The sequence below is a fragment of the Mus caroli genome, unplaced genomic scaffold, assembly GCF_978045245.1.
Source record: "Mus caroli unplaced genomic scaffold, Mus_caroli_1 scaffold_7, whole genome shotgun sequence".
In the NCBI taxonomy this organism is placed as follows: domain Eukaryota; kingdom Metazoa; phylum Chordata; class Mammalia; order Rodentia; family Muridae; genus Mus; species Mus caroli.
This window is the reverse complement of record NW_028227262.1, coordinates 56,745,669-56,769,052: the sequence shown is the minus strand read 5'-3', so window position 1 is coordinate 56,769,052 and position 23,384 is coordinate 56,745,669. Positions and strand designations below refer to the sequence as shown.

The window sequence follows — 23,384 nt, the reverse complement described above, 5'->3', positions numbered from 1 at the left end:
TATCCTGGTGGCTTCTAAGATTCTAGTGGAACTGAAAAGTTCTCTCTGGTTATATAATGACTGTCCTAACAGGACACATCACTCTTGTGTCTGAAACGATGCTGAGGCAAAGAGTACATACTGCTGTCCAGACCAAGGTGCTTGGAGTGGTAACCTCCTGGTCAGTATGTTTTCTGTTCTATAACTTGTAATGGTTTGAATATGCTTGGCTCATGGAATGTACACTGTTAGAGGGTGACCTTGTTGGAGTAGATGTGGCCTTGTTGGAGGAAGTGCATCACTGTGGTGGTGAGCTTTGAAGCTCTGCCCAGTGTGTGAGATTCAGTCTTCTGACGGCCTTCATATCAAGATGTAGGACTCTTGGCTCCTACAGCACCACATCTGCCTGGATGCGGCCATGTTTTCTGCTGTGATGATAATGGGCTGAACCTCTGAACCTGTAAACCAGCCCCAATTAAATGTCCCTTATAAGAGTTGCCTTGGTTATGGTGTCTCTTCTCAGCAGTGGAAACCCTAAGACAACCATTGACTGTTAAGAGTGTGACTTCTTCTACTTATAAAAAGAGAAGTTCAGTGTGTCACAGTTATCACAGACAGCACAGCCGCAGGCACACACTAAGCACAACACTGCTCAGAACTCATGCTTGTATTTTGGTGACCCTTTGTGAAGCTCAGCTTAGCACCCAGGGTCTCTCACAGCCTCTTGCTTGCGTCTTCATAGTGATGCGATTCTGCTGTTCTTCAGAGTATTCAAGTGAGCCTCTGCTTGGCCTGGATTTGGCCTGTCTCCACAAGTGAGATGTCGGGGTTGAGGGTGACCCAAGTTGACATGGTACCTTTCAGAAGGAACAATGTCCAGAGATTACCTGGGCCAGCTCGGATGGGACCTCCAATGATGGGAACTTTGCTACACTGAGATCATTCATAAGCAGAAAAACAGGGTGGGCAATGGTGTTGCACGCCTTTTATCCCAGCACTGGGGAGGTAGAGGCTGGGGGTTGGGGGTGGTGTCTCTGTGTGTTCAAAGGCAACCCAGTCTACAAAGCAAGTTCTAGATTAAACAGAGCTATATAGTGAGACTCTGTGAACCCCTCCCAAAAGAAAAAGAAATAAAAGAAAAAGACAATGACGACCATAGAGTTGCCACTGTGAGGCACTACCATTTGTGTGCCAGATGGCCACTCTCCATTCCCGGGCTGCCTCTGTACCCACAGGGTTGGTGTGCGCTTAGGGATGTCAGGACTTCTGGGTTAAACCCTGCCTTGCCATGGCTTGTGTGGAATCATGAGAGACTGGTGAACAGAGGTGGGCCGTGTGAATAATTCATAATTTAGAGACACAGAAAGGATAGAAGAAAGAGATAAGTGGGCTTAGTTAAGAGCTTTCTTAGAGATAAGATTTCAGAAAGATAGAAGGAAAGTTACACCAGAGGACGCAGCTAGGACTGTCCTTCCCACTCATCTAGAAAGGATAACCGAGTTGGGGAGAAGATCTGAGAGCAGTTGCTGCCCTGGGCCAGTATGACTGAGGGCCTCCACTTACCACACCTGGGTGTTAGAGGTCCCTTGCCTGGTCCTCCAGGGTGCCAGGCTCCAGGCCATGCTCTCTGCAGTCCTCCCTGGAAGAGCATCAATGTTCCTAAAAGCCAGATATCTGCTTCAGGCCTCTGCTCAGCAGGGTGCTCAGCTGAGAGAGCAAGGGTGAGTGTGCTTTTGTTTAGTGATGTCTCTGCTCCTGGGACTGCAGCTTTGTGGGACCGGAGGAACTACAGCTATGTGCCTGCCTGAGAGTAAGAAGCCAAGTTGTCCTCCAAGCAGCTCACATTATTCCCAGCTAGGCTGTCCAGTCCACCCTTGTAGGAAGGCCTCTAGCCTCCTGATGGCATCCCCAGCCTTAACTACCTGCTCCGTGGCAGGAACCAGCACCTAGTCAGGAACAGACTAGAATGGCTCTCCTGCAGGACAGAAGCATGTGGATATGGCCCTGTCCCACCACAGCGGCAGGAGCAAGCTCGAAGGCAGAGGCTTTGACGTTAGCTGTACCAGGCTGTCTCTCAAGCCTGTGAGGACATACATTCCCTTTCTGACCTACCTTTCCCCCAGAGCTTCCTGGGAGAGGGTGCTTCAGAGCCACCCAGAAGGCTTTCCTCAATCCTCCATTCTTCAGACCTGCTACTCAGTCTCTGTGAACCAATCAGTGGTGATCGTTTCATTCCCTTGCACACCCTGAGCATCTATGTCAACGTCTCCCTAGACCACACTTTGTACCAAGAGTGTGGATTCCCTTGCTGTGTGTCCCACAACCCCCAAAATGCACAGTGGGCCTTTCCGAGCCCCCCCACCCCCACCCCCCGCCCATCCTCCCTGGTTTGTGGCAGTTGGTATGTACATTCCTGTGCTAGCATTCCCTATCAGACCATAAACTCCTCAGACAGAGATTTGTCCTCTTTCCTTTTGACTCTCAGGTGCGTTGCCTGTTGAATGCTGTATTGGAGGCAGAGATGGGGCAGGGTATAGCTGGACAGGACAGTGTGTGTCAGAGCTTGGCCCCTCTATCTGCAAGGCCATGGACTGATTGCTCCAGCAATGCCTTCTCTGCTTTCTTCCCACTGGGGATACAGAAAACAGGGGCACTATGTATGTACGCTTGAAGTATTTGTTATATTTATCAAATCAAGTTGCATGTTCCTAATTTAAAAATCCTGAGAATTGAATACTTGGAACTCCTTCAAGAATGAGAGTCTAAATTGGTGCCCGTCCTTCGTGGGTCTCCCAGCTCACTTGATTGATTTTCGTTTTGTTTTAGTCTATGGCTCTGGATGAAGGGAAAGGTCTTCATGCCAAACCTATCCCAGAACTTGGCCACGGCAGAAGCCCCATAAATAGCAAGTTGGGCTGCAGTCTGCACAGCAGCATGGTGCCTGGGTCCCCACAGCTTGGAAAACATCCTCCATGTGCATTCACAGGGGTTTCCCTGGCAGATCAGCCCTGCTGAGCCCTGGCAGCCCCTGCACTGTGCTCTTTGCTTGTGAGCACGGAAACCTAAGATACCCTCTCGAGGAAACCTCCTGGGGGTGGTGCTGAGTTACCCACTGCAGGCTGTCCTCTGCCTAGGGCTCTGCAGCAGGTCTGGCCTGCAGAACACCATCCACCACGCATGCAGCTCTGTTTGCTGGGAAGCCAGGCTTGATCCTTCTGCTCTCCCCTAAAGTAGCCGTCTGATGAACAGAGGAGATAGGAACCCAGAAGTGTGTCTGTCCCTACCTACACGTGTGCAAAGGGGCGTTCTCACCTTCTTCCCATCTTCGCAGCAATCCCTCCAGACAAGCCAAGAAACTGAGGCCAAGAAAAAAGATGTAGGTTACCCAAGTTGCACAGTTCAGGGGGTGGGATTTGAACTCAGTTTTCTGTTCTGTTCAGGTATAGCACTCCTTAATTCTTTAATTTTTTTTTTAATTTTATACTTTACATTCCAATGGCAGCTTCCCCTCCCTCCTCTTTTCCCAATCCCACCCTTTTCCCTCTCCTCCTTCTCATCCTCCAGTCCTTCTTTTTTCCTCAGAAAAGGGGAGGGTGTGCCCGTGGATATTAATTCACCTTGACATATCAAATTGCAGTAGAACTAGTAGTGCATCTTCTGTTGTTGTAGACAAGACAGTCCAGTAGGGGAAAGGAATCCAAAGGCAGGCAGCAGAGTCAGAGACAGCCCCTGCTCCTGCTGTCTGGATCCCCACGTGAAGACCCAGCTGTACAACTGTTAGGTATGTGCAGAGGACGTAGGTCTGTCCCATGCATGCTGTCTGTTTGGCAGTTCAGTCTCTATGAGCCCCTATGGGCCCAGGTTAATTGATTCTGTAGGGTTTTGTGGTGCCCTTGACCTCTCTGGCTCCTTCAATCCTCCCCTCCCACCTATTGCACAGGACTCCCCGAGCTCTACTTAATGTTTGGCTGTGGGATCTCTGCATCTGTTTTCAACAGTTACTAGGTGACCTTAATCCTTAATGTGCCTTTGAACCCTTATCAAAGGTACTAATTACCAGGCCTCACCTTGAACACTGATTCCCCAGGTCTGTCCTGTGGCTCAGAAGTCTGCATTTGTAACAGGTCTCCCCAGTATTGCTAATACCTCTAGAGAGAAGCCCCGTGTTGCAGGTAGCTTCTTTAACTAGATTCAAGGACATGTCACTCAGCCCACTAATCAGGCCCACTCAGGAGAATCTGGGATCCAATTGGGGGTATTGAAAAACAGCCTGAGTAATTGAGTGACATTCCTGTATTTATGTAAGTTCCCCATGGGGACAACTAGACCCTATAGTAAGGTGCAAGCTGTTGTCAGACAAGCTGAATTTATGGCTTACCTATAATTTACAGGCTGTGTGATTTGGGGCTGGGAGCTTCCCGTCTCTGGACATGAGTTTTCTCATCTATGAGAGGAAGACTCTCAGGGAGCCAGGTTGACAGTGTGTATGAGGAGCTAGCTCAGTGCAGGGCTTGAGTGACAGGGAGACCCAGATTCTCCCAACGAGGCTCCATGTGTGCTGGCCTCTGTCTCTTGGAGTTCTTGACTGAGGACTGTGGTCTGGCCAGTTGCCATAGCCCGTGACCCACATCTTGTAACCTTCTTAGCCTAAGCAAGGATGTCCTCCTCAGGTGTGAAGTGACAGCAGGACCAGTGTCCCCAGTAGATTTTTCATCATGAGTGTTTCCTGGGGCATGATAGATACCAAGAATGTGGTCCTCACTTCTTCCAGAAAGGCCTGGAGCTTTTGGGTTTGGTTTTATCCCTTTCCGGTTTCTCAGAGACCCTGTTCAGAATCCTGCTGATACCCCACCCCATCCCTTGTCCCTTCCATTGGGAGACTCTGAAGGCAGAAGGACCCTATAGTTGTGTCCTGTGGAGGGGTTGGATGGCAGGCAAGGTTTGGTCCAGCTGCACTCTGCTGGCTTTGCCATCCCTTCTAGCCTCTGCTCCAGAGGGTTGAATGGAGCGGAGGTGGTCCTGCAGCAGGTGGTGCTGGGTCCCGGGCTCCGCTGGCTGTGTGTTTCACCTCCAGCTGGTATGTCAGCACTGCAGGGATCTTGCTTTCCACACACAGGGCTGTGGTGTCATCGTGGTTTTATTCAGCAGTTCCTCTTCCACCCCAAAAGGTTCTAGAAGTTTCTTCATACTGGGAAGTCTAGGGAGAGGTGAGCAGACTGGTAGGAAGCTATGAGGTTCTATTAACTGCAGTTGAGGTTTATCAGAACATGGGGCTCAGGGGCTATCGTTGGGCAAAAGAGAGGTACAGGATGGGGCAGGGCTCGAGGTGGAAACTCAGGACCACCATCCTGTTGTTTGTTCATGTTCAGGTACCTTTCGGTCAGAGAAGCTCTTCCAACTTGTGTTTTGAGCTTGTTCACACGGCTTTCTCTTGAGTCTAGGACTGAACTGGTTTCCTTAGTTGGATTTGGGTGCACAGAATGATCTTCCCAGTGAAGAGGCTGTTTCACATGGGGCTTGGGGTTTTCCAAATCTGGTGGAAAGATGGCCCTAGGCGGCGAGGCTCAGGGAGGCATGGCTCTGGGGATCTGTTTTGAGCTCATTGCTCTTTCTTTCATCACAAGCCAGAATGCTCTCGATGGGATGGGTGGTTTTACCAGCCTTGTATTGTCATGGTCTGTCCTGGGTGTGTGGGGCAAGGACGTTGCCAGCTGGCACAGTTGCTGAATTCTCAGAACCCTTATTTCAAAGTAATTATTGACCAAAAAAGCAGACCTAGCCACACAGCTCATAACTACTTCCATATGCCCAGCCTTGGAGGCCCCAGGAATGCCCCCCAGGACTCCTCTGGAGTATAGGGAGAATGGCCCAACATGCCCTCAGCAGAGGGTAGTCTGGGGTGCTGTCCAGGATCCACCAGGGCTCAGGCAGGGAATAGGAGTTCCCCAATACAGGGTGCAGCTTCTGGCCAGAGGTCTGGGTCCTGGTATAATTTATACAGGCCTCTCTGGCTCATCTCTCTTGTTGTCAGCAGTGATGGTGCCTGAAGTATATTCCAGCCAGGAGAATCAGCAGAAATGTGACGTATGAAAGTGTTTGAACGCTTCAAAGTACCATGAAATTCTTAGATGGTTCATTCAGCCCTTATTTAGGGTCTAAGACAAGTCAAAAGGGACCAGGCTCAGTAAACTATCTCAGATCCATATTATGTCATTGGTGACATGGCAGTCAGCTTCTGTCCAACCCACAGTGCCATAAGGAGCAGTGAACCAAGCAGGTGCGTGGTAGCCAGGACTAGAGCCTAGATGCTCTGGGTGGCCCTGTTTTAACAAGGTACTCAGGAGATCTCAGGCTCTGCAGGGGAGGTGAGGCTGGCGGTGGGTTTGAGAGTTCTGGTTATCGCTACACAGCAACACAAAGACATGAGTTTCCTATCAGCTTCTCTACTCACTTCTCATTAGCTCCCAAGATGGCAGGCAGGGCAAGGGCTCCAGGCTCTGTTTGGAGAGGAGGAAGTGGAGAAACAGCAGGGAAATGTAGTTGTCCAAGGTCACTGGGTAAGTTACAGCAGAGAACCTTGAAGTCAGAAGCCAACCCCAGATGGATAGGTCCCTGGAAGCTGACGGCCTGGAGACCGGTGTCTATGAGCTTGAACTTTAACACTTAAAATTCAGAATTCTAGCAAACACCATGTTCTCAACTAACTAACTCCAAACAGTGACACAGTAAGCAAGGCAGGCACGTGCTGCCACCACAGAGGTGAGAAAGCTTGTCCAATATCACATGCCTAGGAACAGGGTAGTGTCCAGGCTTTGGACACCCATATAGGCTATTTCCCCTGTGGTCTAAGTGGTCGCTGTCCCCTGCCAGAGCTCATGGGCTGTTAGGCAGTATTGGTCTGGATCCCTGGATAGGCCTGGGATGAGGAGTGGCCATCTAGAGCCTCAGCCAGCCATTGTGTGCTGGGTTCTGTCAAGCGGCTGGGTGTGGCCCCAGGGGCTGCCAGGCCAGTCTCATGGGAGGAAGTGTCAGTGTTTACAGGAAATGCAGGACAAGGCCTGGGAGATGGAGGAGGGGTAACCAGCCACCCTGAGCACTGGAGGTGCTCGAGGGCGGGGTGTCCCTCTTCCACCCCAAGGACGAAGCTTTTTGTTACTCTGGAAGGACAGAGTCCACTTCACAAGCAGCCTCACCCCTCTTCCATGCCTCTCGCTTCTGAAAGGACAGCACCCAAGTTTCTCAGAGAACATTCATCTTTCTCCCCAACAGCGGACTGATCTGTGCCCCTGGTACTGGGCCTTGCCTTCCTTCCTTTCCTGTTTTAGAGGGCAGCAAGGCAGGGCCAGCTCTGTGTAGCCCCAGCACCTGAGGGGTGAGGTTGGCTTCATGCCCCAGAAGTTCCTTAAGATGGGTGTGAATGTGGAAACTTACTTTAAAAACAAAACAAAACAAAAAACCCATAAACCCTAAAAAGTCTAAAACAGGCCTGGTGGCGGTTACACACAGGCACTGCTAAAGCCTAAGAGTAAACACCACAATGCCTAAGCTACTTGGATGTACTGAGTGCCCTTTTGCCAGAGAGATGAGGCTGGGGTCAGAGGTGTGCTTGCCTGGCATGCAGGAAACCCTGGGTTAGACCCCTAACAATGCATAGATTGGGCATGGTAACAAATTCCTGTAATCCTAGCACTAGAGAGACAGAGGCAGAAGAATCAGAAATTCAAACTTTCTATGTAGCCACCCTCAGCTACATAGAGAGTTTAAGGCTAGCCTGGACTATAAGATATTCTCTCTAAAAATAAGAGAAAAAAACCAGGCACCATGTTTGGGGCCAGACTTGAACTGAGCTACGGCAGCTTTGTCTCTCACACTCCATCACACCCCTCTGCCTTCCCTAATAAACACACATCCCTTTGTGCCCCACCTGGACCTCGGCCAGCCTCCAACCTGTTCCCTCTGTGCCTCCTCTCCAGGTTTCCAGGGCCAGAGTGCTAGAACCTGATGGTGTTGCCATGGAAACAGAGGTTTCCTTTTAGGGGTCTTAGTCTTGTTAATAAAATAATTTCAGAATATGAAAAGGAAGCCCGTGGACAATTTTGTTAGAGTTAGGAGAGAAACGCAATCCAGGTACTGTGGGAATCGCAGAAGCTGCCAAGGAGAGAGATGGAGAAGTCGTGACTTTCGAGGTAGTCATGGGGTAGATGTAGACAGTATATTAAGAAAAGAAAAAGCATGCTCATGAATAGAAGCAGGCTGAGGAAAGATTCCCCCCCCAAAACATGGGCTCTGGGGTCTTTTAATAGCCCCCCACTTCTCCTCCAGCATCTCATGCCAGCTACAATCTAGACTGGGTGCCCTCCCTCTGGGCCTTTAGGTTGTCTTTCCCAGGATTGTCCTTCTCTGGTGACTAAGCTATGCTTCTACTGGGCATGCTGCCTGCTTAGTCAGTCCTAGACCAAGGTATTGGGGGAGGTGGACCGGGGTGTGCTTCCCTAGGCTGTGGCAGCAATCTGGGCAGCTGTCTGCTTACCAGCAGGCCACGAGTGCCAGGCTCAGCTTATTTGTCTGTACGTCCCCGGCTGTGCATGCAGGAGTGTCCAGGAGCACAGGCAGCAGCTGAGTGTTGTTCGTGAGATACCTCATACACAGATGCCCATTGAGCATCTGGTGAATACAGGAGACCGTGGGATTTGAACACGAGGCACTAACAAGAATTCAGAGCCCTGTGGGAAAGAAGGCTGAGGGAATCTAAGAATATTTTGTGGGAGGGGTGCTATGGAACTCAGGCTGGCTGAGAGGAGCAGAACTTGGCAGATCAGGGAGGGGGTTGGTAGGTTTAAAATTTATGCCATATTGTGGGTCATTGTGAAGGAAAGGATAAATAAGTAAGAACGTAAGCTGTCCTGCACTGCCTACCCCCATGAGCTGGGTAGCGCTCCAGTTTCATCAGGATAATCTGGTTAAGGAGGGCTTCCTGGAGGAGGTGGCAAACCGGTCCTGGTAGGTGTGAGGAGTTTCATCTGCAGAGTTCCCAGGGTTTGGTCCATTCTCAGGGGCAGAACGAAAGCCTTAGAATGAGAGTGTGTGCCCTGCTGAGGTCATCTTAACCTTCAGGGCCCGAATCTCAACATATTCAAGCTGTGCCTTCAGAAGTGCTCTGGCTGAGTCGCGACATATTCGGGGTTCAGTCAGTGTGATGGAGCTATGCCCCTGCTCAGCAGCGATGCTCCAGCCACGTGTGACTCTTGTGTTCCTGTGTGTCAGACTCATGCCCAGGTATCTGCCCTCTTTGTGACAATTGCTTGGTGGATGCTGTATATCCTGGCACATCCCGGGTTGTCATACCTTGCAGGATGGGCAACCTGCTCAAGGCATCAGTCCTGTCCAAGACAGAAGAGGCAGTAATGCGCCACAGGAAGAGATCTGGATGTATGTCCTCTGCTCCAGCTTAGGTCTGAGAGGCTGGTAGCCTGGTGGGCACTGGCACGGGTCAGTACAGGGCTTTCATGGAACAGCCAGGGCAAGTGGTTGCCCTGAACAGAGCCTCAGTTTCCCCAGCTGAGAGTGGCAGCTAGATGCCAGAGGGGAGGACCCTACCCTTCCTCTGCAAGGGGAGGACCCTGAGAGGGAGGAGCAAGGGGAGGACCCTGAGAGGGAGGAGCAAGGGGAGGACCCTGAGAGGGAGGAGCAAGGGGAGGACCCTGAGAGGGAGGAGCAAGGGGAGGACCCTGAGAGGGAGGAGCAAGGGGAGGACCCTGAGAGGGAGGAGCAAGGGGAGGACCCTGAGAGGGAGGAGCAAGGGGAGGACCCTGAGAGGGAGGAGCAAGGGGAGGACCCTGAGAGGGAGGAGCAAGGGGAGGACCCTGAGAGGGAGGAGCAAGGGGAGGACCCTGAGAGGGAGGAGCAAGGGGAGGACCCTGAGAGGGAGGAGCAAGGGGAGGACCCTGAGAGAGAGAGGAGGACTCCTAAGGATGTCTCTGTGCCCACACCCCCTCCCCCCTCTCGAGATCCGCTCACCTCTCATGACTCTTTTTCGCCTGAAATGCCTTTATACAGCTCTAGCTGTATAGCTGTATTTAAATATGTGCAAATCAAGTACCAATGATAAATCATAAAGGAATTAATTTTAAAAATTCTTTAATGTATATGTATCTCATTATACTATTTATTAAAGATAAGAGCATATGTACATGCTGAGGTGCTGTGCTTGTTTATTTTTATGTAAAGATTTCATCACGGCTGCCTGGCACAGGTCACTGGGCACCTGGGAGGGCTCAGAATGCAGTTTCTTCCTCTCCCAGGTTGCAGTTTGCTTTATTGACCCGCTATGCTGTGGGGGAGGGATTGGCTCCACAGTGACCAGCAGCCACCCTTCTCCTGGCTCCTGGAGGCTTCAGATGGGCTATGCAGTGCCCTGCAGCCGTCGCAGGCCACGATATCCTCCCCAGCTGCCAGAGCTAGAGGAATCACTCACACCCTTCCTGTGTCTTTGTGGTTGGGTTATTCTAGAATGATAGACCAGTGTGTTCGTATTTCCTCCTGCTCTGGGCCAGGCCAGTAGGGAAAGTTGAAAAGGACAGCAGGACCTCCCAGCTTCCAGTCTGAGCACTCTTGGGACCTAGGGAGACAAATCCATTCCAGGTGTTCCCCTGCCTCTGTGCTTGAACTCTAGATAGGAGGGTAGGTTCAGTGAGAAAGCAGCAGTTCACCCGTGGAGGTGTAGTGGGCTATAGTGCTCTCTTAGCAGAACAGCATCACTCCATCTGAGCCATGGCAGAAGTGATGGGACCCACTGGGATAATGCCCAGCTCACAAGCACCTCCCAGAGCGTGCCTAGCTCTGTACTGTATGTGCAGTCAGCGGGGTTGTGCCTGGGGGGCTGGAGGAGTCAGGCCAGTTAACTGGAAGAGAACAGTCACCAAATACAAGTTTGCTGGGAACCTGCCCTGGGAGACATAGACACCACACACCCCTGGCTTCTCCCTTGGAGCTGGTGACTGTTACAGAAACATATGCAACTATGGAAGAAGAATATAACAGAACACAATATGAAAAATGGCTTATCATCTTACATTTGAGGGAACCAAGACCCAGAGAGGGTAAGGAGCCCACAGGATGTCACCTACCGAGCTGGTGGCAGAAGAAAGGCTAGTAGCCAGTCTGTCGGTGCTAAGAGCTCTGTCTGTCTCACGGTTCACCCTGGTCTTCTGGTCACACTGAAGCAGAAAAATAAATTCACCAGATATTTCTCTGAACCATCTGCGCCTACATATCCCTGCTGTCAATACTCACATGAACCGCACTTTACGGACTAGGACACTGAGGCAGGGAGGCAGGCTAAGTATCTTTCCTGGTCATTGGAGTGCTAAGTGGCAGAGTCAGGTCTGGTCTTAGGCAAACAGATTTTTTTTTCATTTTTAACATTTTTTATTACGTATTTTCCTCAGTTACATTTCCAATGCTATCCCAAAAGTCCCCCATACCCTCCCCCGTACTTCCCTACCCACCCATTCCCAATTTTTTGGCCCTGGTGTTCTCCTGTACTGGGGCATATAAAGTTTGTGTGTCCAATGGGCCTCTCTTTCTAGTGATGGCCGACTAGGCCATCTTTTGATACATATGCAGCTAGAGTCAAGAGCTCCAGGGTACTGGTTAGTTCATAATGTTGTTCCACCTATAGGGTTGCAGATCCCTTTAGCTCCTTGGGTACTTTCTCTAGCTCCTCCATTGGGAGCCCTGTGATCCATCCAATAGCTGACTGTGAGCATCCATTTCTGTGTTTGCTAGGCCCCGGCATAGTCTCACATGAGACAGCTATATCAGGGTCCTTTCAGCACAATCTTGCTAGTGTATGCAATGGTGTCAGCGTTTGGAAGCTGATTATGGGGTGGATCCCTGGATATGGCAGTCTCTAGATGGTCCATCCTTTCGTCACAGCTCCAAACGTTGTCTCTGTAACTCCTTCCATGGGTGTTTTGTTCCCAATTCTAAGAAGGGGCACAATGTCCACACTTTGGTCTTCATTCTTCTTGAGTTTCATGCGTTTAGCAAATTGTATCTTCTATCTTGGGTATCCTAAGTTTCTGGGCTAATATCCACTTCTCAGTGAGTACATATTGTGTGAGTTCCTTTGTGATTGGGTTACCTCACTCAGGATGATGCCCTCCAGGTCCATCCATTTGCCTAGGAATTTCATAAATTCATTCTTTTTAATAGCTGAGTAATTTTTGTACATTGTGTAAATGTACCACATTTTCTGTATCCATTCCTCTGTTGAGGGGCATCTGGGTTCTTTCCAGCTTCTGGCTATTATAAATAAGGCTGCTATGAACATAGTGGAGCATGTGTCCTTCTTACCGGTTGGGACATCTTCTGGATATATGCCCAGGAGAGGTATTGCTGGATCCTCCGGTAGTACTATGTCCAATTTTCTAAGGAACCGCCAGACTGATTTCCAGAGTGGTTGTACAAGCGGCAAACAGGTTCTGTAGCATGTACCTCCACACTGGGCATCCAGTCCCCCTGGGGACCAGGATCAGAGTCTGCTCCAAGAGGTTCTCACCTCTGCAGGACCGGCCTTAGCGGGTATTGCTCAGCCTCTGAGAGCACTGTGGATGAGCACATCTCTGTGGGTAAATTGCTGTTTCCCACTGAGCCAGCCCACTTCTCTAGGCCAGGCCCAGGTACCAACAGTGTAGTTGCCTGTAAGGATCGGCAATGGAACCCCCATCTATTGCCTACACCAGTACCCTGACCTGAATGTATTCACCAGCTTTCATCACTGTGACAAAATGCCTGCATGCATCTCTTGCATAGAAAAAGGCTTTTTTTAGCTCACCACTTTGGAGCTTTCAGTCCATCATCAGTTGGCCCCATTGAGCTAGACCTGTGGTGCAGCATCATGATGGGAGCATATGGCTAAGCCAAGCTGCCGGAGATGGAGGGAAAGGGGGAGGGGAGGGGAGTGCCAGAGTCCCATTGTCCCCTTCAAGAGAACATTAGTGTAACTTCATTCCACCAGGCCTCTCCTTTTAAAGGTCCTACACCTCCTAAGAGCACCAACCTAGGAAGCTTGGGGTCTCTGGGGACATTCACCTGATGGGAGCAGAGTCTGCTGTTTGCCTGGGCTGAAGCCCAAGACATCACTAGAACAGCAGGCTCACAGCTCTGCCCTGTGGATAGTTCTAGAATGTCACCTCTTTATATTAGTCTACCACTTTATGAGTTCTGCATGTCTTTAAAAGGTTTTATGTCACTAGACTTCAAACCTCGTGTGTTATCTAAAAATAATCCTTAAAGGCCACAGTAATGATTGTTTCCCACCACCACCACCCCTTTGGCCAGAAGAATCGACAGGATTTAAAAGAAGGCTAAGCTGAAAGACCAAGGATCAGAAAATTCTTGGAAATACCCATTAAAATAAAAGACCAGTTACGACAAGTCTTTGCCAGGATGGGGAGGAACCTGGACACGTGTGCAGAGCTGGAAGGGAGGTAAAACCATGAGAAGGGTGGTCTGTAGTCCCTAAAACTCACAACACAGAGAGATCATGGGCCTTGTAGTCCCACACTTTCACGAGAAGCTGCTTAAGAACTGGTACTCCAGCACTCCCAGAAGCCTTAGTGACACCAGCACAACCCAGAGATGGGCCAGATGGCGGTCTGTCTGCTCAATGGAATATTACTTAGTCATGCAAAGAAATGAAGGGTCGATGCCCGCTATGGCATCAGTGAATCCTCAGCAAGCCTGACTGAGAGAGAGATGCTACAGAGAAAGTCCTCATTCGGTGACACCTGCTGACATGAGGTTTAGACCAGAGGAAGTAGGCTAGAGGTTGCCAGGACCTCTTGCACACAGTTAAAGGACATGGAGGTGATAAAGGTTTCACCTCATTAGACATGGTGGCAGGTGAGTAGCCCTCTGAGAGCACTAAAAAGCACTGAGTCGTGCTTGGTGCAGGGGAATATTCATGGTCCATGAGTCACATCTCAGAAAAGCTGTCCTAAGTGAGAAACAATCCCTCCCACCCCCGGGGCTGTGTTGGAGGAGACATCACAGGTTAGGGAGTAAGATGGCTTGGTTTTACTTATCGGGAAATGGAAATCCAGTTCTCTAAAAAGCCTCTCCTTGGAGCCTTTTCTGGGAAACATTACAAGTCTATCTACCCCTTGGCTGACCCCAGGCATGGAGGGGCGTTCTTCCCAGGAGGAACGAAGCAGAGTTCTTGCAGATGAGAGATGGCGGCAGGCTGGCTGGGCCTTGGGATGCCTGCAGGCTGGCCTCAGCCCAGGGGTCTTTGACCCAGCTTGTTCTGTCCATTTCCCATCCCCATTTTACAGATGTTGAAACTGAGGTCCAGTGTGCCTGCCCCCAGAGTTGCTCATGCCCTGGCTTGATGGTGAGCCCATCTTTAAGTCTCTTTCCACCTCGACATATTTTCTCTGTGCTTTGTCCCATTCAGGGAAAATGCTTTGGGCTGGGGAGGCCCAGAGTCAGAAGTAAAGGCCAAGTGTTTGGAAATCCCAGCTTTGTCCCCCACCCTCCGTTCTGCCCTCTCCTAGGCTCTTCCAGCTGTTGCTCTAGTCGTCATCATCACATCTGCTAGCTTGCTGCCATCTCAATTTTTCCAGCTTGCACAGTGTTCCACCTCAGCCCCCTCCCCTCCCTGATAGGCTGGCCAGAAGAGGTGCACATTCTGGCCTCAGTCCCACGTGTCCTGCTCCAGCTGGGGTGGACTGCAGGCTCAAGCTTGCTAGCAGTTCCCAAGAGGGAATACTCTCTGATAAGTTATGAGGCCCTTTAGACTGTGTCATTAGAGAAGGAAGCTAACGGTCAGAGTTGGACAGCAGAAGACCCCGTCACAGAGGAGACGTGGCTTTTTACAACTCCAGGCTGCTGGCAAGGCCTGGGCTCATTTATCGGGTCAGTTAAGGTAACAGGCTCTGGGCAGCGTGTCATGCTTTCTTTAAACCTGGAATGGAAGTTAAAGGTGACCCTTCCTCTAGGAAGGAAGGACCCCTTTCATGTAGAAAGCAGCCATCTCTACCCTCACGCTTTCCCGTGATCCCACAAGGCCCACCGGCCCCAGCTTGATAGACTAGAAACAAGTTGTGAGTATTGGTCAGCTTTGCACTGCTGTGACAAGACACCAGAGAGAAACACCTCAAGGGAGAAACTGTTGGCTGTAGTTCCTGGCTTCAGATGGTTTCAGCCTGTTATGGAGGGGAGGAACAGCTAGCTTGTGACGTCCATGAAGCAGAGACAGAGAATTCCCTAGGCTGGCCGCATCCTCCCTGTTTGTCCCCCAAGGCCTTCAGCCGCTGGGATGGTGCTGCCCACGTTCACAGTGGTTCTAGTCCTTCCCTGATGCTCTCTGGAAGGCTTCAGACACAAGCAGCAGTGTGTACTGTGAGTTTCTTTGGCACTTCCAAGCCCAATCCAGCAGACAGCCGAGGCTGCTCATCACCCTGAGTGACTCACCTAAGGTCTCATGGAGAGCGCCCTCTCCCTGATTGTGTGGGTTCTAGCCCTGGCCACCTGACCCTCACACTGTTTTTCCCAGCATCGAGTTACTATAGAGATAGGACCATTTTTATTGCTTCTGAGCCACCAGAGAGCAGATGAGGTGCCGGCCAGTGTGAGGCTGGGCCTGCAGTGGTTTCCTTATTCCTGCGGGCTAGGCTGATCAACGCCTCAGTCTGCTGCTGCCAGGCTGTGGGGACAGCATTCTAACATCCAGTGAGTGCTCTCGCCACCCTTCTGAGGGCCTTTGTGTGGCTTCTTCATCAGTCCTCAGAGCAGCCTGGACCCCTGCACCACTTCCCACCCATCTTACAGATGAAATAGAAAAGCAGTTAAGAAACAGCAAGTTGGCAGGTGTTGGGGCACTCCATATCCCTTCTCATGTGCTACCATGTTCCTGTGGGCATGTGCTCGTGTGTGTGTGTGTGTGTGTGTGTGTGTGTGTGTGTGTGTGTGTGCATGTGTGTAGGCCTGAACTCAGCAAGGGATTCTTCCTCTCATTTTTTCACATAAGGTCTCACTGTGTAGCCCTATCTGACCTGAAACTTTCTATGTGGACCCAGATGGTCTTCATCTCAAAGATTCACCTGCCTCTGCCTCCTGAGTGCTATAATTAAAGATATATGTCACCTTCTTGGCCCTGGGTTTTCCCCCTTTTCTCTCTACCTTAGTTCTTGTTCAACACTGGTTCTTTGACTAGGCATAAAACTTGTCCACTTGACCAGGCTAGCTGGTCAGTGAGCTCCAAGGTTACCTGTCTTTGCCGCCACCCCATCTTTCCAGTGTTGGGGTTATAGGCACATACCTCTGTGCTCCACTTTTACCTGGGTGCTGGGAATCTGAGCTTAGGTCTTTGTGCTTGCATGACAGGCACTGTACCCACTGCCCCAGACCCCCTTCCCCAGATCTGTCCACTACTGTCTTAATCAGCATGATCATGGGGGACAGGCTGAGCATGGGATTCAGTCTAGACAATGTCAGAATGCTCACGAAGAGTTTTTAGCAAAAGAGCCAAATGACCAAAGTGAATTTCAAGGTCTCATCAGTGCATGGAAAACAGACAGGTGGACTGTGAGAATGGAATCAGATATCACAGACATTGAGGCAGGAGGTGGTCTGTCCTACGGATGCTGTGATGGAGGCACCAGTGGACTCGGGGAGCTTATGGAGGAGTGGACGTGGGAGGAGCTTGATGCCCGCAAAGCTGGCTGGGAGCTTTTCCCTCTTCTCCGGTTTGTTCTACAAAAGGCCTCGCCTTGTCCTGTGCTCCTTGCTGAGGGTCCAGAAGCTCAGGTGACCACTTCTGCCCTCACTATTGATGACTAGTGGCCCTGTGTATGCCTAACAGCGTCCTACAGGGCAAACCATGGCCACCTCTAAGAGGGAGTGGTCCAGACTTCCTCTTACCTGCTTGCGGGATAAAGACAAATGGTTACAGGTGACTCTAAAAGGCAGAAGGGCTCAGCCACATTGTTGGACATGCTTTCTTACACTGCAGACTCTCACAGTGCTACAACAGACAGAAGGGCAGATACAGAGAGGCTCCAGCATACAACAGACCTGGTCTGGGGTCTTCTCTTCTACACCTTAGCAGGAAGCTTGTGGCAAGAAACGCTATCTGCTCTCATAGTTCAAAAGAAGAAACCTACATCTAACATTTTGGAATGAGAAGGTCTGACCTTTTGGGAAGAAGCCTCTTTGTTGACCTTAGGCTAAATTGTTTTGGTCTTCCCTCAGTGTCTTAGCCTGCCTGGATCTGACAGGGACGTGGGTTGTCTTAAGCAGCATGTGTAAAGGTACCAGGACCACGGGGAGCCGGACTTGTCTGATAAACCAAAAGGGAGTTGCTGTAGCCAGGGTGGGGAGGGTGTGCTGGGTACCCTCCCGTGTCCATTGGGGGCTTGTGACATGAGCCAGACAAGCAACTCTAATCCTCTCTCCTGTTCTGCCTAGCGCCTACACTGAGCCCTACAAGGTCTGTCCCATCTCAGCGGCTCCCAGAGAGGACCTCACATCAGACGAAGAACAAGGAAGCTCAGAGGAGGAGGACAGTGCTTCAAGAGACCCCAGCCTCTCACACAAGGTAGGGCACCCCCAGGTGAGGGACTGGGGAAGGATCTGGAGGCAGAGATGTGGAGGTGGAGAGAACAGGAAAGACCACACCCTGCCCCTTACTGCAGCCACTCCTCAGTCACTGACTGGGCAGTGGCTGAGGGAGGCTCTCAGAAGTATGGTTGGAGACACTTCCTGTTGGAAGAAGTTTGGGACTTTCCAAAGTCTTCGTGGGCAATACGGCATGGAGCTGCATGCTTTGCGACAAGATGAATCCAGAGTCTAGTGTGTTTAGGCCTCAGTCATCTGTAAGGTGGGAATCAGGAGACTCAGCAGGCTGTGGCAGGAGATGAGGGAAAGCTGTTTAGAAGGGGCGCAGAGTGGCTGTTATCCTGGTGAAGACAGAATCTGTTCATGGCATGGCACATCAGTGCAGTATAACCTTCCGTGGGGTGCCGATTGCCCCTCACTACCCATCTTCAGTCTTCCCATGCCCCCCAGGAGATGTTCCACCTTGGACATCTGCAGGAAATATGGCCGTTATCTGGCCATCTTCCCCAGAAGCCCTCCCCGAGTCTGCTCTTCTTTCTCCTCATGTCCCCTCCGAATGCAGTTCAGTCTCAGCCAGTGGCCAGAGAAGGTGGTGACTGTGGAAGTTGGGCTGGGACCTGGCTCTCACCAAGCTTCTGGGAAGAGAACTGTCTTTTGTTTTGTAGCCAGACTTTGGCTTCTTTTAAAAATACACTTGGGTCTCTGAACACTATTTCTCCAAAGTGATCAACCAAACTGTGTAGGAGTCCCAAGAAGGAGTCTATCTATAGTGTTTTACTGCCACACCCTGCCTACTCCTGCCCTGCCCTGCTCTGCCCTGCCTCCTCCTGCTTCTCTCATACCTCCTTCTGCCCCTACCCTGCCCCTACCCTGTGTCCTTCTGTCCCAACCCTGTGTCCGTCTGTCCCTGCCCTGCCTCCACCTGTCCCTGCCCTGCCTCCTCCTGCCCCTACCCTGTGTCTTTCTGCCCCTGTCCTGCCTCCTCCTGCCCCTACCCTGTATCCTTCTGCCCCTGTCCTGCCTCCTCCTGCCACTGCCCTGCCTCTTCCTGCCCCTGCCCTGCCTCCTCCTGCTCCCGCTCTTCCTCCTCCTGCCCTACTCCCTGCTCTGCTGTTTTTGCTTGGGCTGTCCGGTTTTTCCCTCCGTCACCCTGGCTCTCAACAACCCCCACTGCTCTCCTGTCCTTCCTGGCTCTCCTCCTGCCTCTGCCCTGCCTCTACCTCTTCCTTTTGCTGCTGAGCTGCAGTGCAGCCCCAGAGATTCATAACCAACATTACCAACTCCCTCCTCTTTACAGTTGAAGACACAGGCTGAGTGAGCAAGCCACTGGCCCAGGGTCACCCTGCTGGCAGTTGAAGGGCTTGGGGGCTTGAATGGGTCTGGCTGGTTTATATTTGTTTTTCTCCCTCCACACTTTCTTCTCTCTAAAAGAACCCCGACTCCTTGCTGGAAGGAAGGAGAACCCCACATTGCTGGTACCTATTAGAGAGGCTTTTGGCTCTCCCGAGCATCTCTGGTGTTGTGGGATCTGGAAGCAGGAGACCAAAGGCAGGGATTTGGAACTGGTGGCTGCCACCAGTGGCAGGCTCTGTGCTGCTCCTCCTCCTTGGCCCATCAGCTTCCCAATCTCTAAAATGAGAGGTGTTGGTCACGGGAGGGTCCAACAAGACAGATGTGAGAGTGTGGCCAGAGGCTACAGCAGGGACAGAGACACAGTGGAGCAGTGAGATCCTAAGGCCCTGGGCATCCATGTGCACTCAGAGGTCAGAAGCAGGGTAACTTGCAACCAAAAGTTGGTTCAAACCCAGCCTCTTGCCAGCAAAGTAGCAGACAACTTCTTAACTGCTACATCCTTTGGTTTCTGTGAACTTGAACGAATAATTATGGCGGCGACTGCAAGGTGGGGGCGGGGCCAAGAGACTCAGAGAGATGCCTGTCCTGCAGTTAGAACACACAAGAGGTCAGAGGTCAGGAGTGTGACCCTGTGGATCAGGACAGTTAAGACAGCGACAGTTGCCAAGGTCCAGTGATCCCTGGATGGTCTGGCTGGGGTCATACCAGATAGAGCAAATGGCCAGCCAAGGCTGGGCCAAGTCAGGCCAGGAGCGTCCTGTTATTCTGAGAGCCGAAGGGCTGGGCTCTTGCAGAAGACCTCTTCCCTCTGCAGAGCCTGCGCATCTGAGCATCCTGAGCCTTTTGCTGCTGTGAGGCTTGCAAGCTATACCAGCATTGAAATCACCTTTAAAACGAGGTTTTCCTGGACTGGGGAGATGACCCAGTGGATGATTTCCTGTCACACTGTTCCATCCCTGGTTCTCATGCCGTGGAATGCTTCTGTAATCCGAGCGCCGGCACTGTGGCAGAGACGGGCTAATTCCTGAAGCTCACGAGCCTCACAGCCCAGTCAAATCAGCGAGCTTCAGGTTCAGTGAGAGATTCTGCCCCAAAAACCAAGGTGGGAGTGGTCAGGGAATGTACTCAGGGTTGACCTTTGGCCTCCCACACACAAGTACTCGAATGCACACACCCATATGAGCACATGTGTACACAGGAAGGGCAGACAATTGAACAAGCAAATTACATTTCCCTTGCACTGCGCATTGTGCACAACATCACTCCAGACAGGAGCTGGTGCCCTGAGGTCTTCCCCCACTCTCAAAGAACTCACTCTTCTGGAACTGTTCCCCATGCCCACCCCCACCCCCACCACAGTGATGTAGATCACTGTGGTTTCTTTATAGTAGCTCCGAGGTCTTCCCACGTTTTCCTTACTGCATAGTATTCCACTATTCAGATGTGCTAGCCACCTCACTGTGGAGGACATTTATAGTCTCCGATGTGTTTGCTGTTCGTCGGACAGCATTGTGGTGACTAGCTCTCTTGCCTCCTCATATCCAAGAGCAGAATTTTCCTGGATTGGGGTGTGACTCAATGAAAGAGGGTGCTTTTCTTCCTGTGCTTGAGGTCCTAGGTTCTTTCCTCAGCACCACAAGCCAAAAACCCCTTACCTCTATGGAATCTCAGGAGCTAAGAATGTGCTTGACCTCCACACGTGCTCCCATGTTGCTCCCAGAGGCCATGCTGCCCACTCAGACCTAGCTTCATATTCCCAAAGGCCCGAGGTCTGTGGCTGGTGACAGGCAGTGAAGTCTCCACGTGGGACATCCTCCCACTCCCTCACAGTGCTGGTGGGGTGGGAAGTCCAAGGAGGGCTTTTTTGTTCCCTGTCCTCTGTGCTCCCCTAGGTCAGAGAATCTTCTGACTCCACAGGCAGAGACCCCATTTCCATGCCTGTGTAGCCTCATGTAGGAGGCAAGACAGGAGCAGGCTTCCCAGCCCTGACCACCTCTGAAGAGAAGTGAACGTTTAGTAGGAGCTCCTGGGGAGGCCCAGGAGGGAGGTTTTGGGGTACAGTGGCGAGCTCCACCCTTCCCAGATGTTGGGGGGGGGCAGGAACAGGAAGGAAGCCAAGTCCAGCTGGCCCACCCCCGTGTCTGGTCTCACCCTCTTTTACTCAGACACACAGAGGGTGTAGGTTAAAGGAAAGGAGGAGAGAGGAAGAATGAGAGGAGAATGGAAAAATAGCTCTGCTGTAAAAGGCGTTCAGAGGCCACAGACTGGTGCGCCCCGCCTGCCCAACAATGAATGCGCTTTGCAGGCTAACGGGGACTTTTCGGGCAAAATATCAGCTCCCGGGAGACCAGTGTCCAGCCAGGAGCCGGCCCCTCCTCATGCCTCCTCCCTGCACCTCCTACCCACAGGCTGCACCTAGCCATACTTCCCTAAGTGCCAGGCCCTTCCCAGCCATAGCCTGCCAGCAGAAAGGTCTCCTAAGGCTAGTCCCACAACCACAACCTCTGCCAGGCTGACCTTGGCTGCAGTCCTTCCACTTGCGGCGATACCACCTTCACCCCTTCCCCAAGTTCGTGGCCAGTTGAACCCCAGTAGTTCCCATAAGTCCTCACACAGACCTGGAGCTCAGCGTGTACCCGCTGGAGACTTACTCCTGCATATTGCCCCATTTGCCCCTTCTTTGCACCCTCACCCATGTTCCTCCACCCCAGCATGTTTGATGAGCACTCTGTACTTGCTGGGTACCAGCTGGACCATGTGCCACTTAGTTCTGTAAGACATGAGGCAAGCAAGCCACCGTCCCAGAACAGGGGCTCCTGGATAGAGATTTGGGGATCTTGGGGAGGAGGGAGAAGTTGGATGGATTTTTTTTTCAATTTCAATTTCTGTTATGATACAATGCACAACACATGGCTTTCATCGCATTAGCTTACATGCGTGGTGCTGGGGACTAAATTCAGGGCCTTGCATGTGCTGGGCAAGTCCTTACCTCTGTGCTGCATCTCCTGGGCTTGGTCTTCTAAGCATGTACAGTTCAGTGGCATGAAGCACACCAGGTTTGCATAGCGTCCTCCACCATCCATTTGCAGAACTTCTCCACCATTCCTAACAGATGTTGCATCTTCGTTAGACACCCCTTCTCCAGCCCCTGGTGCACACTCCATAGCTTTCTGTCTCTGTGGGTGTGAGGAGTGGGTGGCATTGCCTCTTGGGACTACTCTGCTGGCTCACCTCAGGAGTCCCTTAATGACACTCTGTTGTCTCAGCTTTCATCTGTACACTGGGTGGCTTCTGCCTTCTGACTCAATTGTGACCCCACTGTGAACAGTGAGGCTGTCCCTCACAATGGTGGTATCACCAAGTCTGTATCCAGAAGTTGGGCTGCTCCACTGTGCAATGATTCTTTTTTTACTTTTCATACAGTGTGTGTGTGTGTGTGTGTGTGTGTGTGTGTGCACGCGCGCATGCGCCTTCTTACATTCCCACCTATGGCACAGAAGGTTCCAGTTGCCTTCCTGAGGAAGGGACATCAGAACTCTACACATGCCAAGACCTCTAAGGGAGGAGAGCTGTCCAGAGATACAAGGTACTAGGGAAGGAGATGCCCACGGTCTTCCTAAAGCCCTCACATGTGCCAGTCTCCTTGGCCTCCACATCAGCCTCACCTCCTCCCTGATCCAAGCCTTGTCTCCATGTCCACACAACCCCCATGCTCAGTGCCAGCCTGAGCCCTGGGGGGCACGGTCCTGGGAAGTCCTCCTCCGTAGACTTCACTGGCACTATCACTGTGTCTTCCCCTTTCATCTCTCCAGCTGTCCCATGTTGTCCTCTCTGTATATGGGGCATTTCCCAAGTCCTGGCCCCTTCTCAGTTCCTTATTGCATCCCGCATCCTTAGCTTCACAGCTGCAACCTTCTAGACCCATAGATTCTGAGACACACCGGATCCTAAAGTGAGCTCACCAGCACTCACTCTCTCTCTCTCTCTCTCTCTCTCTCTCTCTCTCTCTCTCTCTCTCACTTCAGTGCTTCTAATGTGAATGGTGAAGGCTGATCCCTGCCGTGTCACATCTTATCACTTTGTCTCAGCCACATACCAAATAAAGTCAAGCAGTTCCCGGCCTTTGCCCAGGCACAGTGAGGCTGCAGAACTGAGTGCTGCCTGTCCTGAAGCCACCCCAGGCAGGACCTTTGCACTTGCCGTTTCCTCCACTCTCTACCCTCTGTGACGAACGTCACTTCCTGCTGTTCTTGCTACAGCATTCCTGCCCATTTCCTGAACCCAGAATTGTGTCCTTGTATCTCTGCCCACTTGTGGGAGTGGCTTTTGCCTGTTAGAGCAGCCTCAGGAGGCCTGGTGCATAAAAAAAGCAGTTGTTATCTATGGATAAACAGATGAGTAACTGAATATATTCGCTTGTATCCCTG

At 51.4% G+C, this 23,384-nt stretch overlaps 1 protein-coding gene and 1 long non-coding RNA gene across 2 annotated transcripts in view; one reads left to right on the top strand and one right to left on the bottom strand.

The window, feature by feature from the left end:
* The window catches only part of Fgd5 (FYVE, RhoGEF and PH domain containing 5), a 97,668-nt gene that overhangs the window by 29,337 nt on the left and 44,947 nt on the right, over positions 1 to 23,384 (top strand). The window contains exon 3 of the mRNA XM_085840282.1: positions 17,455 to 17,584. Within this exon, the coding sequence (XP_085696408.1) occupies positions 17,455 to 17,584 (130 nt within the window). The remainder of the gene's footprint in view (positions 1 to 17,454; positions 17,585 to 23,384) is intronic.
* Positions 571 to 23,162, bottom strand: LOC110296296 (uncharacterized). Its single transcript, XR_002378168.3, has 6 exons — positions 23,054 to 23,162; positions 21,947 to 22,062; positions 11,106 to 11,195; positions 3,292 to 3,335; positions 1,543 to 1,638; positions 571 to 836 (listed from the first exon to the last, which is right to left on the bottom strand). It is a non-coding gene; the product is annotated as an uncharacterized LOC110296296 (long non-coding RNA).